This window comes from Suricata suricatta, chromosome 6, assembly GCF_006229205.1.
Source record: "Suricata suricatta isolate VVHF042 chromosome 6, meerkat_22Aug2017_6uvM2_HiC, whole genome shotgun sequence".
Classification (NCBI taxonomy): domain Eukaryota; kingdom Metazoa; phylum Chordata; class Mammalia; order Carnivora; family Herpestidae; genus Suricata; species Suricata suricatta.
The window spans coordinates 90251980-90270278 of NC_043705.1; the positions used below are offsets into that span (position 1 = coordinate 90251980).

An 18299-nucleotide genomic window follows, 5' to 3' on the forward strand; every position below is an offset into this window, starting at 1 on the left:
CCCCTGTGGCCCTCTAACAGATGGTCTTCTAGAAGGAGCTTGGTGTGTGCAGACATGTCTGTCTGGATGCATGTGCCTACTCACCAAGCTTGTACCACATATCACGGATGGAGAAGCCAATTAGCCGTCTCATGTCCCCGTACCTAGGAGAAACAACAAATGTCTGCTTCAGGCTCCATCTCAGAGATTCTCAGGAAACCCCCACTGCAAGAAGATCCAAACATTCAACCTACTTATTCAGGATTTTGTTGTATTTGGCATGCGAGAACTGCTCCAGCTGCAGAGAATCCTGAGTGATAAAAGCCACCGCCAGATGAAAATAGTTGTTCCACAGCTGTAAGTGAAGGAGTGAAGAACAGTCATGGAGAGGGTCTGAAATGGGAAAGCATATTAAATGCTGGGGAATGTGAATAATTTATGAAGACGGCAGAAGACAGTGGCAGAACCAGTTTAGTTCTGTGCACTGCAATTGTCTAACTGGAACTGACTCTGAAATTAACATCCTGGCCAAAGCAAGGACAATGGATGGATTTCTCTAGGCACTGACCATGTTCCCAGTCTGGTGACAGGGCAAGGAGGAGTGTTTTAGGGCTGCTTTTGAAAAATTGCTTCATTTTGCATTTTGAAAGACAAACAACTTGCCTTAGCTGAGTGCCCTGGTAGAATGAGAGGTTGTTGAGGGATATGTATTTCTGGAAGTCCTCCCTAATCCACCTGCTAGCTCAGAGGACCGGCCTGAAACCCATTCTGTTTTGCTTCCTCCTTCCCCTTAGTTCAACGGTTTTACGATACGGCCATGGACCACTAGCAGCAGCATCACCTGGGAACTTGCTAGAAATATAAATTAACTGGGACACCCGAATGGCTCGGCTCAGTTAAGCATCAGGTTCTTGATTTCAGCTCAGGACATGATCTCAAAGTTCATGTGTTCAGGCCCAATATTGGACTCTGCTGACAGTGAGGGGTCTGTTTGGGATTCTCTGTCTCCCTCTCTCTCTCTCTACCCACTATGTGCTCTCTCTCTCTCTCTCTCTATATATATATATATACACACACACACACACACACACACGTGTATATATATATATACACATACATAATACATATATGTATATATATAAAGTAAGTAAATAAACATTAAAAAAAAGAAATGCAAATTCTGTCCCTACCCTAGACCTACTGAATCAGACCCCAGGAATCTGTGTATTCACAAGCACCCTGGGTAATTCTGATGCTCATTTGAGTTCAAGATCTTCTGAGGTCCTGGTTTATAGGTAGGTTTGTTGTAATTTTAATACTTACACATTCAGTCAGTGCTAAATGCAACGGCTAATACAAGACACCACCCCACTGGCTTGTGGCAAAATAGAGCCAGCAAAGGATTCTGTACATGGAAAGTGCTCCAAACTGTTAGCTGCAGTGATAATGATATTGATACAATCTACAGAACCTAAGAAATGGAGTCTTAGTAAACCCATCTTCAAAACGGGTACCCCCTGGACCCACTGCAGAGACTGTAGTAAAGAGGACACGAGATGATGTGTTTAAAGGGCATGGATCTCTGCAAGGGCTCAAAAGCACCGGTTAAACATATTTATTCCTTTTGTACAAAAGTAAACAGTACAGCCTTGTTCCTTGAGTGCTCAGGGCTATTATTATCAGATGCCGAGCCCCTAAAATGAGCAGAAAGCTCATCCACTTTCAGCCCCCTCTCAACACTGACTAGCAAGGGTAAGGCTAACACTAGCTAGAGAAATCACCCACCATTGAGACCTTCATTGTTAATTCAAAGATGTTCATTGGAGGCTTCAGGTGGCCAAGACTAAGTAAAAGGCAACTTTGCCCTTGATAACATCATCACTGCTGCCCAGTGTTTCTTTCAAATGGGCTTATCAGAAAGAAGAAAGTAAGTATTTCATTTTTACCATGGGCCAGGCATATTCCCGTACATCCCTCCTTTCATTTCTCAAAACTTGGTAGCTATCATTAGTTCCATTTTACAGATGAGGAGAATGAGGCTTAGAGGGAGTAGGTATTTTTCCAAAGGTCACTTAGTTTGTTATATATACAGTAGATCTGGGATTTGAACTCGGGCCTTCTGATAAAGGTTCAGGACTCTTTCTACGCACCATGGCCGATCTTTGCCTGATGATGCATTTATACATTTTTTATTGAACACCTTCTACATGCCAGGCATTGTCATCATGTGGGCATAGGGAGTGTGCATACACAAACAGCAGTCCCTACCCCCATGGAGCTCACATTCTGTTGGCAGAATAAGTTTTTCTTTTTTGAAATTTATCTCCCAGGGTGCAAAAGACCAAGCTGCTCCCAGAGTACAATGAAGCAACTGCCTGGCTTATGGAGTCCATCAAGTCAACTGTCCACAGAGACCAGAGGATCTTTTTAAAACAAGGTGGGTTCTACACTCCCTTTCTCAACATCCTTCAAAGACTTCCCATAATCATTAGAATCACATCTCAAACCTTTCTGTTTCCGTAGTAACCTGCTTATCCAAACATACTGTACAGGTCCGACCTCCCAGCCACTGTGGCCTTCCTCCTCATGCTCCCATGACTTGCAGGTTCTGAAAATGTGTTGCTCTGGTCTGCCTAAGCAGAGCTAATACCTCTCCCAATTTAAGACCATAAGGAACAACAAGCCAGGGAAACAGAAAACCTGGTCGAAGGACATGGAAAGTGTTATTTTGAAGGTGAGGAATTCCTGATTTTAAGAAGTTTCCTTAAGAGTGATTAGGGTACAACAAGAAATAGATATGAGACAAAGTAAGTTAATTGCTATTGTTTTCAAAAAAAATTTCAGAAGTGTTTCCCTAACACTTCTGAGGACACACAGACATGTCAAATTTAGAGCCTCTCTCTAGCCTCTATCCTAACTTAGTCCTTCAAGAATGTTTTCTCTGCCACCCCATTCATGATTTTTAAAAATTTAGATGTAATCCATATATCATAGCATTCCATTTTTAGAGTATAGAATTTAATAGTTTTTAGTATATTCACAAGAGGTAATACAACCATCCCCACTATTAGTATTCATTCCCCATTCTTCTCTCCCCCATAGCCCCTGGCAATCACTAATCTACTTTATGTCCCTGTGGATTTGCTCAATCTGACATTTCATAGAAATGGAATAATAAAATATGTAACCTTTCATGTCTTGACTTCTTTCACTAAGCATAATGTTTTTCAAGGTTTATCTGTGTTGTCAGTGTATCAGTACTTCATTTATTTTTATTGCTGAATACTATTTATCATATGGACATACCATATTTTACTTACCCATTCATCCATTGACTGACATTTGTGTTGTTTCCACATTTTGGCTATTATGAATAATGTATCTATGAATTTCTACATACAAGTGTTTGCATGGACGTATGTTTTCAATTCTCTGGGGTACATACTTAGGAGTGGACCTGATTTCCTTTGTCTTCCCTCCTTGAAGATCTTTGTGAGCCATGAGATCATAGATCCTATGCCACTTTTTTCTTAGTAGATCAGAAATGATGTCCCTAAGTAACTCACCCACAGCCCTGGCTCAGTTTTGCCCATAGAGCTATGAAATCAGTTTTGGAACTGAGGGAAGTCTGTCATGGTGAATGGCTCTATGCAATATCCTGAGAGGTGAACAGTGGCCGAAAGCAGACACTTCTGAGTACTCATCAGGCCTCTGCTCTGAACCTTCCTTGTCTTTTGCTCCTAAAGAACCAGAACAAAAGGCAACAATGTGGCTCGTCAGGCCTCATTGAATTCCCAGTGTTTTCTCCCTCAACAAACTGCCTATTCCAAGGGGCCTGGTCTGCTCCGACTCCATAGATACAACATGAACATCTTGGCCTCCTTGGCTTGGCTCAACTATTGCACCTAAGTTCTATTCTTTCATCAAAGCTCAGTTCCAGACCCACTTCTTTCATGAAGCCTTCCCAGATGGCATATCAGGTCTGCTCAACCCTTCAGAATCTGAGTAGCTCTTAGTATGTGAAACCACAGATTTGGGTCCACTTTTCTAAGCCTACCCTTGTGCTCCACTCAGATTCCATGACATCATCCAGTGGTGAAGAGAATACAAGCATCAATGTCTCACAGACTAGGATGTGCATACCAGTTTATCTCTTACTAGCTGCGTTATCTTTGGCTACTTATTTGACTTCCAAACCTCATTTTCTTTACCTGTAAAATGGAGAAAATAATGGTAACTACTAGAATGGATTGTTGCTAAGGGCTAGGTAAAATAATATGCACATGAAGTCATCCACCATAGGCTCAGCACATGCCAGCTCCTCAGTAAATGGAGTGGTGGCATTATCCATGGTGCTGGTCATAGATTATTTGTGTATGCCCTGTCTTTCCAAATGTAAGCTCCACAAGCACCAAGGGTCCTGTCTGCTACTTCTGTGTCTCCCTAATGCCATATTCAGCACAATGGCTTGAATGTAACTGGGTTCTAGAAAATATTTATTTACTGGTCACCATAGTGTTAGAGAAATTCTCCCATTGTTTCAAAAGGTTCTAGATTTTTCTTCCCTCCCTGCTCCAAGTTGCGTTTCTATTAAGTGCCCAGCTCGGTTGGCTCAGACAAGCCACAGAGCTTTAGTCAAACATATGGATCCTTTTTCCCTGGGGGAAGAGGTGAGGTGGCTTCTGATTGGAAATTTAATATTTTGAAATAATAGAACAGTACAAAGTTAGAAATAGAATAAATTTAAGGGTCATCTGGTCCAATTCCCTTATTTCACAGATTTAAGTAAACAGTGAGATCCACATAAGTGACCATTCAAAGTCTTACTGCTAGTGGGTATAACTAGAATTCAGTTACTTTCAATTAACTCTCAAAAAATTATAAGTGTAATACACACATTGTAGAAAAAAATAAATGGTAGAAAAGATTAAATTATAAAAAAATATTTTCTATACTAACTTGGACCCTAGTCTAATTCCCTGGAAGAAAATTTTCTTAACAGTTTCCTGGATATCCCTCTAAGTTTTTTTTCATGTATAAACAAACATATATAGACATTAAAAAATAGTTGTTGTACTTTGCTTTTTTCTGTCACCACTATGCCTTGTGTATGTTTCCATATTAGCCTGTACAGATCTACTCCACTCTCTTTTATTTCTGCATGGTATTCTTCTATAAGGATATACTTTAATTTTAACCAATTACCTGTTTAGAGGTAATTACATCGACTCTAACTTTTTTTTCTTTAGCATCAGTGTAGTAATCAACATGTTTGTTTATACATCTTTATGCATGAGAGACTATAACATAGTATATATTCCAAGATCTGGAATTGTTAAGACACAGGGTCTGCACAGATTTTGTTGTTTGTTGTCTTTGTTGTTTGTTTTAATAGACACTGTAAGGCTGCCTTCCAGGGTTCCATTCCAGTTGTCAGCTCCATTTTCATGGGCAAGTTGCCCTACTCCTCTAAGTCTCAGTTTCCTCATCTGGAAAGGTGAAACTAATAGTATGTAAAGAGAGGTAGTTATAAGGACCAAATGAGGAAATCACTGCCTAGAAAATTCCTACTTCATCTTGCAATCCAAGTTCAAAAATTACTTCCTAAGTGGGCATTGGTCATTTAATGATGAGCATAGCTGCCTTTCAAAAATCGCTTCCTGGGGAAGCCTTCCTAACATGCCTTGACTAAAGCAGATATACACCCTGTTTATAGGATTTTTTGACATGTTTTAAGATGAACTAATTTATTTCCTGTCTCCTTTAATGGATGTAAGCTTCCTTCAGGCAAGAATCCCCTCTTTTTATTCACTGTTGAATATCCAGCATCCAGTGTTGTGTCTAACCAAACATGTACTCAGGAAATATTTGGTGAATGAGTTCATTAATGAACCCAGCACTCCCTATGCATTCTTGTTAATTTGGGAATTTGGGAGTGATTTTGGGAGTGAAAGCATCTAATCATGGGTTCCGGTTAGGAACATATTGTCAGAGGCAGTCTATAGAGTCCACAAGCTTAAGCAGGTATGGCCAAAGAAGCTGTTCCCAAGCATGTGGACATCTTTTGATGTGGAAAAGTTGTTCCACCATGATCTTCCCTGGGTGGGGGTGGGTGGATACCGTGGGACTCTTCAAGCCTCTGATGGGTGCTCTCCATGTGTGTGTACTTTTTTTTTTTTTTTTTTGCCATTACGAGTTATATTGCCTTTATAAAGACCAAGCCTGCTTTCAGTCCTTCACTAATGACTGGGAATATCATTTTCATTTCACAAGGTCTACAGTACAGGTTCAGAAATGATCCCAAGGTGGTTTGGTGCCCAGAAGCCGATCCAGAAGTGCCTCAAGGCCAACCAAGGCTGGAATTATCAAATGCAGAGCCAATTACAGCTTCCCAAGTAGAGAGAATGTTCTTAGTAGTAATCAGACAGCTGCCTAAGACAGAAACAATCTTCCTAGAGCCAAAGAGCACATCTGAAGTGTAACCACCGATTCCTGGCCAATCAGAGTACCTGATATGGAGAATCTAATTCCACAGCCAATCATTGCAGAGCACTCTATCCCAGATTCCAGCAAGAGCTAACTAGGGCAGACAGTGTTTCTGAAGCTAAATAGAGCTGTCTCCTAGATTTGAAAGGCACTCTGTTTTTAAGAGATGGTGCAGAAGAGTGGAAAGGGCCTGGGATTTGCACACAGGACTGGAATTGAATTCCAGCAGCTCTTGCTTAATGGCTAGGTAACCTTTAACAGAAAAGTCAACCACTTCTTTGAAACTCAGTTTATTCACCAGTAAAATGGGTATATCCCAACTAACAGGGTTATGAGGAGGATCAAAATGCCCTAGGTAGATGCCTAATAAAAGTAAGTCATCTTGGGGACATCTGGAAGGCTCACTCAGTCAGTTAAGCATCTAACTCTTGACTTGGGCTCAGGTCATGGTCTCATGATTTGTGAGACTGAGCTCCACATTGGGCTCTGTGCTGGTGGCGTGAAGCCTGCTTGGGATTCTTTCTCTTCCACTCTCTCTGACCTTCTTGCACATTCTCTCTCTCTCTCTCAAAAATAAATAAATAAACAAAAAAAAAGTTAGTCATCTTCAAAAGCTTGGATGCTAGAAGATGGCTTTACAGCCTATCATGACTCTAAGATCCTTCTGAGTTCCTAGTAATGTGCTGCAGTAGTCCTGGACCCATGAGAATTGCTCTTCAACAGAAACCCTTGCTGAGGTGAGTTTGAAATCCTCCCTTGGTCTTCCCTGACCATTCAAATGCATGTGAATGCCAAGGCCCAGCCTCCTGAATAGGGCTTGGGAATGCAAATTATTCTGGTCTCAGGCAGAAAACATAATTTCTATAATTCCCAGGTCTTGTCACCTACAGAGTGGCACCCACAGAGCTTCTTGCTTTTTTGCCCTTTGTATCATAAACCACAGTTCCCGAAAAGATATTAGAGATAATCTCATTGCACCTGCCCCTCCTCTGGACAGTGGCTGCCAAGGCCAGCAGCGCTTCATGATGGATACTGTTCCTGCTGATATTAAATGCATAATTAATGGAACCATAAGAAGGAAACAAGGCATGTTCCAGGCAGGGTACAGAGAACAAATCCATTCTCGCGCAGGGCGAAGAAAAGGTAGGAGAACAAAGATAAGGTTGAAAAATGACCCTGTTCTTGAATACTTTTCAACAAATATCTGTGGAAGTCTCATTAGGAAAAGAGACTTATTTCATTTTCTAATGTTGGCCATTTTTCTGTTTTATGAATCCTGTGGGTATGACAGCCCTAGGCAATGTGTGCTGACTGGATAAATGCCTTCCTACCATCCTGTTTACCAAGGACTGACATCTGAGTTCCTAGACTTGACATATTTTAGGACCATCATCATCATTATCATCAAAATTATGACAATTATTATAATGAGCTAGCATTTTATTAAATTGCTACCATGTTCCTGGTACTGTTCTAAGTGCTTTACATGAATTAGTTCACTTAATCCTCTCAAAAATCCAATGAGGCAGCTATTATTAGTATTTTAATTTGATGTGTAAGAGACTGAGGCACAGAGGAGTGAAGTAATTTGCCTAAAGTCACACAGCTCATTAGCTCAAACCTTCTAGATATGAAATCCCCACTTCCCTGGGCATCTCTCAGATGCAGATTCTCTTTCAGGAAAGCAGGATAAAACCTAAAATAATGGCATGAGGGACTGAAGCTGCTCTTCTTTTGGAAAGTATCCCCTAAGACCGTGGAGGAGAGCCAGAATCAGGGGAAACCAGGTCGGACGCTGTCATTGCTACCACCACGGAAAGAGATGGACAGACTAGCCAGCAGTTTTATGGTCTAAACACTGCCTCACTGCCGGCCTCCAGGTGTGTTGCTCCAAGCTGGCCCTCCAAAAAAGCAATGACCTTATTAGTTTCCTGGAACACACTCGTACCTGAAGCCTGCAGGCATCTGGTTTATGTTTGGAAGGGAATCAAACACTTCTCCTGATTCAAAACAGACAAAATGACATGTTTTGTTTCCATGTCAGAGATTTATACCTCTCAGCCAGAACCTCTCCGTGAACCCGATGCGGGGGTGACTCCCTATCTAGCACGCGGCTGTGGTGATGTGCAGCTGTGATGTCAGCCACTGCCGTGCTTCGGTCCCGACTCCGCACTGACGTGCTGGGACGCTTCAGGCTATCAGCTCATCACCTCCGAGTCGCAGTTCCCACATCCTCCCAGCAGAAAGAGAATTAGTAGTAGCAGCTAACTTGTAGCGTAGTGGTAAGGGCTGAGGGAGGAAAGCCCAGAGCGTGCTTCCCATGAGATCTGCATGTGTAAGCCATCAGAAAATGGCAGCTACTCTTTCTGTCATCATTATCATAATAGCTCAGTTGCCTAATTTGAATGCAAGCTAGTGGCAGAGAATCTTATTCAAAGATAATGCTTATTAAATACTTACAGGCTGATGCTTTCCAGCAGAGTGGATCTCATAGCCCTCAGCCCATGTATCATATCCCCAAGGAGACCTACTATGTATAAGGCACAGAGTCTCTGTGACTATAAGGTCTTTAAACTCACTAAACTTACACTTTATTGGAGGACAGAGAGAAAAAAATGTGCATGCAGACAAATAAGAAAGATAATTTCAAATAACATTTGGTGTCATGAAGAGACTATAACAGGCTAAGTGGTAGTCCATAAAGACCGTGGGAGACACTCAGAGGGGCTCAGTCAGGGGAGAAAGCATTTGAATGGAGAGTGGTGAAACCTTACAGTAAAATTTCCCAGCAAGCCCCTTAACACATTCCAGTTCTGCAAAAACCCTATGAAACAGAAAGAGTAGGTATTATGAGCTTTTTACAGAAGAGCCAGCTGAGGCATGGACATAGCCCAGGTCTTGTCTGAGGCTGCACAGCTAGTCAGAGGCCAAAGCCCAGCTAAGAACTGAACAGCCCAGATGAGCAGGGTATTTGGCTCCTGGTATTTGGCTCCTTCCAAAGCTTGCACTACAAAAGATTCTGGGGGTCAGGGATTTTCCCAGAAGAGGGACCCCCTTTCAGGGACCTTCTCTCTCACATCTCCAGCCAGAAATCTGGAGTTTCCCCCTAGGCTCTGAGAAATTGGCTTTCTCGCCGAAGCCTTGAACAGATGTGTCACTCTGCTTGCCCCAGGTACTTGTTTTGAGGCCCTCAAATCTCACAGACCCCAGGTATTGTCTGAGCCCCAAAAGTGACTTCTGAAGGAATCATGGAATCATAGTGAGCTTTATTTTTTAGTGTGAGTGGCTGCTTTTCTAGGCTCCAGTGAATAGCAAAGTAAAAGAATGTGATACGTTTCTAAAAGGTGGTACCCACTCTGAGAATGGATGAATGCAAATCTCCTCTTTAGCATAAGATACATTATACAGCCACATTTGCATATGCTGCTCAGTTAATGACTATTGATTTAATCAAGGGCCTGGTTCTGAACCCTGGGCTTCAATCCAGGGCCTGGTTCCCTCCTTGCCCACACCCATCTGTGGAAACCCCTAGAGGCACTGGCATACCTTACATGTGCTTTGCGATGTTTGATGTAGCAATCACTCCAAGATGCTAGAGCCTCCTTGCCAGGGCATCCCAAGCACACCCTGGGTGCCTCACACTCACCTGGAACTCAAAGCTCGTGTGTTCCAGGAACTTCTGATTCATGGTTTCTGCAAACTTGTTGATTGCTCTCAGGAAGACCCTGGAAGAGGGGAAAAGGTCACTAGGCCATCGCAGCATGCTAGTTCAGGCATCCCTCCTCTTCCAGACCAAAGTTCCCTCAGGGAGGGGCTCAAAGACCCAAAGAAGAGGCCAGCTGAGCCACCTGCTCATACTATAGATGTGGGGCCACGTTCCCTCCACAAGAACTTAGGAGCCAGTCTTTGGACTTCCTTAGAAAACATGCAGGATCTTTTGTTTAAACTAGTACAAGCTTATGACAGAAGATTTATGCTATCCAGAAAGACAGAAATTGCCTCCCCCACCACAACCAGCAAACAAACAAACCACCAAATTTTATCATCTAGAGAAAACCATCCTTGAGATTCTGATGAACGCTATGTTCAAAGGTCTCTCTAGATGTATACACATGAATGGTATTTTAAAGATATCATTTTGATAAATAGGGCTAAATGGCAAATGCTGTTTCACAGCCTGTCTTTTTTACTCAGCAATAAAGAGTGTGCTCCTTTCGTGCCAATGAATGGAGATATACATCATGCCTTTTAATCGCTGAAGAGCATGCCATTGTATGGATGTATCACGGTTTATGTAATCAGTCTTTTAGTGATGATCCTTCATGCCCAGCTCTTACAGTGTTTCGGTGGTCTCTCTTTTATGTATGCCTTGCACCTCCTATATACATCTCTTTTCCAGTCTTCTTCTTAAAGTGGTAATACTTAGCAAATGTTATGCACATTTAACATTTTGGTACCTGTTGTCAAATTGTGTTTCTCCTTAAAAGTCTTCCCATCCATCTCTTCCTTCCCTTCCTCCTACCAACTCCCACTGACTGGGCTTTCAGCCTCCCATCTCTTGCCTCTTCAGTGTCAAGAATCCTTTGCCCAGTGGACAGCTCCAGCCTCTAGGATAAGCCCAAACTCTTTCTCTTGACAGTCAATGCCCTTTATGATTGGACCCTACCCTTTCTGGGACTAATTTCTTACTTTTTTTCTGTGCTGTTTCTTGTTTGCTGATACATAGCTGTATTCCTCTTTTGTATAGAATACTCTCTTCTTTTAAATGTCTTTAGGGCAAGGTCTGCTGCATCTTTGTGTCTCCCAAAGGACAATCATTGCAATTTCTTTTCTCGGAACTCATCATGGTCTAGGATGACTTATTTGCATGACTCAGTAATGCCTGTCTCCTCCACTGCACTGTACTTTCCTTGAAATCAGAGACTCCCTCCATAATCTCATCTGCTCTCCAACCTACATGCCTTTGGCTCCCAAACTTATAGCTTCCTCCCTGGTCTCTTCCCTGAGCTCCAGCTTCTTACTCCACACCCTCACATGGATGACTAATAGGCATCTCAAACATAATGTCAACCCCTGTTATCTGTAGCCTTCCCATCTTTCTGTAGTCTTCCTGTCTAAGTTAAGAGTAACTCCATTTTTCCAATTGCTCAGTGGGGGAAAAAACCTGGTAGCATCTTTGCTTTTTCTCTTTCTCTCATATCCTATACCTGGCCTGTCAGCAAAACCTCTTAGCATTACTTTCAAAATACATTCATAATTTGACTTCTTTTCGTCACCCCATTGCCATTGACCTCAGCCATGCCACCATCATTTCTCTCCTAGATTTCTGCAGTAGCCTCCAAAATGCCACATGCCCAATGGTGATCTAGTCTCCATTGTGTATGTGTCTTTGTAAAATCCTCAAGGAGAGTGGTCAGATCTTACCTGTACTGATGTCTATAATTTTTGATTAACAGTGAATAATCAATAACTACTTATCCATTGAATGTCTGGTCCAGGAAAAATACCTATTTGGCCTCCTGGAGACACAATAGGAAGCCAGTACGGAAAGTATTAATTAGAAGGTTATTGCATTGGGTAATGATTGGGGCTCAGTTTTGCTGAGGAACCTCTGAGAGGCTATAAAAAGCATACCTGCACATCAGAGGTATCTCCTCCCAGGGATGAGGAACCTGGACTATTTGCTTACTAATGCCAGCCCTTCACTGGGTGAAAATTGCTCCTGAGGATGTTAAGTTCCTAGCATGTCTAGCTTGCCTGGCAGGTGCACTGAGCTCTCTCTCTTGCAGCCAGAGAAAGTCCAGAGAATGAAAGAAGTAGGAAGCTCTGAGGATCTGTAGTGAATGTCCACTAAAGCTGCAGATATATTCTGGATGGGCCAAGAGTGTGGGCAGGGCACCTAGAGCACATGCTACACTGGGCCTGGCTTGTAAGGAACGTGAGCTGGGTGTTCAAGAAGCACTTAAATGTTGATTGAACAAAGAAGACAATGCATCCTGGTATCAGGATTCCAAGATTTGTACACCCACACATGCACACATACATGTGCACATGCACACACACACACACACACACACAGCTGGATGTGGTTTCTGACTTTGACACTTGCCAACTGTGTGGATTTGGGACCTCTGTTAATATCACTTTAACACCTCAGCTTCCTTGCTTGTGAAATACCAGCAATACACTTCTTTCACGAAGTTGCTCCAGGCTTTAATGGCAAAAGTATGGTAAGTGCGGAGCATGGTGCCTGACACTGTGGTAATGACAGTAAGAGAGCAGCCGTGGCTGCTTCTGACCCCTTTGCATGGCTTCGTTCTTCTTCCGAGGTCAGGGGCTGACCGCAAAATGTGCAGACAGGACAAGCTGTAACCAGTAACCAGTTCCAAGGTAGGCAGGATTGTGTTAAGACAAAACAATTAAAGTTTCACAAAATCTTCCCCATATCAGGATGACAAAAGTAGAGTTTCTTTGGTTTTGCTCTTCTGTCATTTGCTAAAGCGCCTTTGAAAAAAATCTATATTTTCTCCTTAAGATTAGTATCTGATTCCCCAGATGGAAATGCTTTGAGTGTCTGTCATATTATGTTATAAACATCTTGGAATCTGTAATGTGATCCCCAAATGAAGGGTTTTACGAATTCTCAGAAGCAACAAAGCTATTAGTAGTAGTCAGTAACAGTTGTTATTTTGATTGCCAGCCTAAATCTGTCTCTGGTTCTCAAAGGCCAGTTGAATAACCAGGAATAACCAGGAACAGAGTGTTGGTAAACACTCTGTGTTAATGGTGGGTACTGACAGAGGATAGGGGTTGGGAGCAGTAAGTCAAGATTCTTCCCTCTCTCTGGATTCTTCCACAGCCACCCACTCAGAAGCATAATATCACTTAACTTCAGTTTCTCATATATGGGTTTGGAAAATTTATGTCTTTTGGTTTCTCTTTAAAAGTTAACTGTACTTAAATCCTAAGCACTAATATGGTGAAGTAGACTGGAATGAGAACATACTTAACTATCTCTGTTACTCTCAACAATGAACTTGTATTGTGGGAAACAAAGTTCATGATCAAATCTCAGCCTAACACTTCTTGCATCTCATTTGTGATGCTTAGCAGGATCTATAAAATCAATAATAACTAGAGCCACAGCTACCAATGATGGGCAGGGCTCTCTGCTAAGTACTTAGCATGGATTCTTTCTGTTTTTCTGGTTTTCTTTTTTAGTTTTCTCATTAATTCTCTCAGTTAGATGTTATTTCCATTTTAGAGATACGAGGGTAGGTAACTTTCCCAATAATCCAGCCAGTACGTGTGAAACCAGGATTTAAACAAAAGTATTCTGTCTTCACAATGGAGGTATTTAACCACTACGCTTTTCTGTTCATAAGAAAACCTCTGTAATTCTGTTCAATCCGAGCTGTGAGCTCACTCTATTAATAACAGCCACTACAGAGGTACAGTTATTCATGTACCCTGTGCTAAGTACTCTAACAGACACTCTTTCATGTAATTCTACAAACTGAGGTAGGAGCTAATGTTACACCCATTTAACAGAAGAAAAAACTGAATATTGGAAAAATAAAATGATCTCCCTACATTCTCACAGCAAATAAGCAGCAGAGTCCAGACCCTATCCCAGGGTTGTCTTTCTCTAAAGCCTTTGCAATTAACCAGATATACTGGCTCCCTGGAAGGCCAGGCTGCACCATCTTTTGGTGCTGGGCCTGCTCCAACTCGTGCCTGCCATTTTACTCAAAGTTCCTACACACTTTGTCCCCATCATCCTGCTGCTCTGCCCACAGCTTCCTGGGCACAAGGCCAACACTTGACTCAGACAGTCTTCCCTGGGTGGTCAGCAACCCATGGGTGGCCTTATGGGTACCCTGTGGGGGCACCCCGGCCTTGAGTGTAGTTAAATCAAAACCTTATAGGCTGTCCTATAGCATGAAACTAGGGAGAATGCAGTGACCTATGACCTGAATAGAAGCCATGAAGAGATGACTCTGAGAGGAAGCAAAAGCCACAAGAGAGAGAAGTCAGCTGCTGTAAACAGGAAGAAACTGGCAGAAAGATCCTTAAAGGCACAGTAGGGTCATAATGATGATAGCTAAAATTTAACAATTACTAAGTACCAGTCCTATGCTAAGTATTCAACATGCATTTTCTCAACCAATTTGCACAATATCACTAAGAAGTGGGTGCTATTGGTATTACTGTTATTACATAGATCCTGCAGGTGCTGGAGCAGGTCGATCCCGGTCAGAGTCTCACTCTATCCCACTTCCACGCTGTGGCCTGGAGCGAGTTGCTTGACCTCTGGGAATCTCAACTGCCCCTTGTGTGAAATGAGCCACGTAAAGATTAAATAAGATGTAGTGTATAAAGCTGGTGGCCCAATGCCTCAGCACATAGAAGTCCTCCATGAATGTCAGTCGCTATTGCTGCCATTATTGTTAACAGCCTGGCCACCTGGTAACTCTGTGCCAGGAGGACCCAAGGCTGAGAACATTCTGATGTGACAACCAGCCCACACCCAGAGGTGGTACTGTGGAAATAAAATGGTATGCCCTTTCTGGTGAAAACACCCAAGGGAGAGAGAGGGCCTCTCTGAATTCCATTTCTCCTTCCCTCTGCAGTCCATAGGATGCAGTTGATTCTACTGGTTAAAACTTGACAATGGAAATGAAAGGGCTGGAGAAGGGGGCTTCTTACTCCTTCCTTTGAGGCACTGAGAAATTCATTCTCCCAGAGCCTTTAAGCTGCTTCCCTCACAATACACAAAAGCTCCGTGCACCCAAGGGGTTAGAGTGAATTGACAGCTTCCAGCTCAGCGTCAAGGAATGGCTCACCCCCAGAGCCCCCGACACCGCTCATGTAATCTGGGATTCTAGCAAGGGACGCAGTAGGTTCTTGGAATCAAGAATCCTGCAGCCTGCTGAACATCAGGATTAGTTGTGCTATGCTGGCTAAAGAACCCACGGAGAGGCCTCCTTCTGAGCAATATGCACTGCAGGAGGTGAGGTCCATGAAAAGGAGTAGACACTACAAGTTAATGTAGGTAGGTAGTAGGAAGGGGAAGCAGGTTTCCATGATTTGTCAGCATCCCAATGAAGCCACTATATGACTGCTGGGCATTGCCTTACCCGACTTCTGTGACCCCATTGTGTTCCTCTTGTGTGCTTGAGACAATGTTAGATCTTGAAATATGACACTGATAAAAGTAGACAAGATCCAGCCCAGATTTGCCTTTTCTGTGAAATATTTTGTATATTTCCAAACCATAGGAACATGACTAGAAAAAAAAACAGCTAACACATATGAAATGCTCACCATGTGCCAAACACTATTCTAACTACTTTGTATATATTATTTCATTTCATTTTGGTCCTCACAATTGTGATAGGTATTGTTATTAGCCCCATTTTACAGGAAGAAAAACTGAGTCATAGTAATTACATAACTTTGCCCAAGGCCATCTAACTATTAAATGGTAGAGGCAGGATATGGACCCTGGCAGTCATAAATCCTAACTTCTCTGGGTATTCTTTGTGCTCTGAACTCACTGTAGTGACTGCATTAAGTCGTCATATTTCCATGGGCACATTTACTGTCTCACCAACTAGACCGTAAGCCCCTTGCCTTCTGGGACCATGCACAGGCCCACTCCCGAGAGCCCTGCATAACCAGGACACTCAATAAATATGTGTTGGTTGGCTTCACTTTGAGATGCTTTGAGGATGTGTACAAATCTCCAAGCTCCCTCAAAATGTTGGATTTCCAGATTGAGGTGCAGATGGAAGAGGAGAAAAGAGGTTCCTAGGTATAATTTTGTTAGTTTACAATATTACGAAGGACTTTATCATTTAAAGATTTACCACATCATGTAAATCAGATCTTTCTGGAAGCTGCATCTTACCAAAACGAAAATAAATGTTCTAACAGAAGGCATTTCTTGCAGTAGACATGTCGCTGTGTCTGCATACACAAACAGGACACAGCTGAGGAGACATTCAACTCTGGAAAACTCCATTCCCTCCAACAAGCAGATGAATATATTACATATGACTAATACATACACACATAAATCATAAGTGGTAATAGAGAAATTATAAAAACAGGTAAGTTATAATAATATATAAATAATAAGGAAGGAAGGAAGGAAGGAAACTGTAAAGTATATATTAACCAGCATAGGAAGTAGAAATGATGCTCTGAAAAATCCTGCTCAGGGCTAAGCCATGCTACATGTTCTGTTTGTCCAATTTACATTGAAATATTCCACTAACTAGTTTCAGGACCTTGGACAAGTTACCTCTTTGGGTCTCTTTCAGTTATCTGAGCCACTAAATATGCATTGGGTACATCTGTACAATGCACTTCATAAAATGAGCCTCACTATTTTACAGGATAAAGCAGTAGAGATAGAGAACATGGACTGTAATTGAATGGCTTCTTATTAGTAATGCAACATTGTGTGAGTTACTCATCTATTCTGTGCTTCAGATTCCTGACGTGCAATATGTGGATTGTAATAGTTCACATCATAAATTTGTTGGTGAGACTGAATAAGGTAATACAGATTGTAAGATTAAATAAGGTACCACAGCACGGGGGAGCCAGGTGCTCAGTACGTGTTAGTTATAACAACATCACAGCAAATCAGAGAAGGTGGGAATATATCAGTGCTCCATTGTGGCCTGAAGATGAAGGACAGCTACTGACTCATTGATGTGACTTCAAGGAGAAAAAGTCATTTTTCTGGTGGACATTAGGCACATCCTTCTCTAGTCTGAGGCTAAGTTTGTTGTCTACACCTGGAGATGGCAATGTTTCTGTTCAGTGAGTTTTCTGAGGCACCACTACTCTAAGGAGTACCCATTCCTTCCTCACAAAAAATACCGTGAAATGGAGATTATAATTAATTCCCATTTTACAGATCAGGAAATTGAGAATCCAAGAGATTAAATGACTTCTCAAGAAATAGAAGTGGCAGAACTAAGAAGTCTAAAACCCGGCTATATTTCTGAGTCTAATTCTTTTTTTTTTTTTTAATGTAGAGACTTAAGTATTTACCTGATCCTTAAGAGATACAAATATTTCTACTTAGAAGAAAATTCCACTTCCTTTGATCCTTTAGAAAATCATATTGTAGTTTTCTAAGTATAAAGAAACCAAGGACTATGGTATCATCTCTGGGGGCCTGTCCCCCAAAAAGACTAAAGTCCATAGCTTGATGGGATTTGAGGAGGGGACATTCCTCCAGACTGGCCCACATGCTTCCTCTAAGATGACTGTAAATGATGCAGAAGGAATTGCTGGCCTGCTCAGAGCTCCAGCCTCTCTAGGCTTCCATCATCCTGACCCTGTATAAAGTAGTAGATGTCCATGCATTTATTTGCCCGTCCATCATCCATTTCTCCTGCTGGTAATAACACCTAGATTTTTACTTCAGATAACTATTCCCCCTACCTCCCCTTTTGCTCCCAGGCTTTGGGGTTTGGGTAGAACTAACTATAGCCTCCCAGTTGCAAGGTGAGTCATCTAAGCTTGACAAAACAGCAAAGTTCATTTTCCTGTCCACAAAAGTTTATTAATGGGCATGTAGCCTAAGCCAGAACTTTGAAGACTGGAGATTGACTGGAGATTGACTCTTGTTCTACCTATTGAAGAAGAGGCCTTTTTTTTTTTTTCTACTGGGGTTGCTAATTCAAGACATATATCTGAAACTTCTAGAGCCCATTTCCCCCACCACAAAGAGAATGTCTACTTAAGAATGAAGCCAACAGAGAAAAGAGCAAAGATAGAGATACAGGTTTCCTACAACACTGTTTGAGCAC

At 42.1% G+C, this 18299-nt stretch overlaps 1 protein-coding gene across 1 annotated transcript in view; it reads right to left on the reverse strand.

Annotated features, from left to right (window-relative positions):
* The window catches only part of DOCK2 (dedicator of cytokinesis 2), a 404233-nt gene that overhangs the window by 67345 nt on the left and 318589 nt on the right, over window positions 1-18299 (reverse strand). The window contains exons 30-32 of the mRNA XM_029942884.1: window positions 10112-10190; window positions 234-334; window positions 85-143 (exon numbers count right to left, since the gene is read on the reverse strand). Coding sequence (XP_029798744.1) covers window positions 85-143; window positions 234-334; window positions 10112-10190 — 239 coding nt within the window. The remainder of the gene's footprint in view (window positions 1-84; window positions 144-233; window positions 335-10111; window positions 10191-18299) is intronic.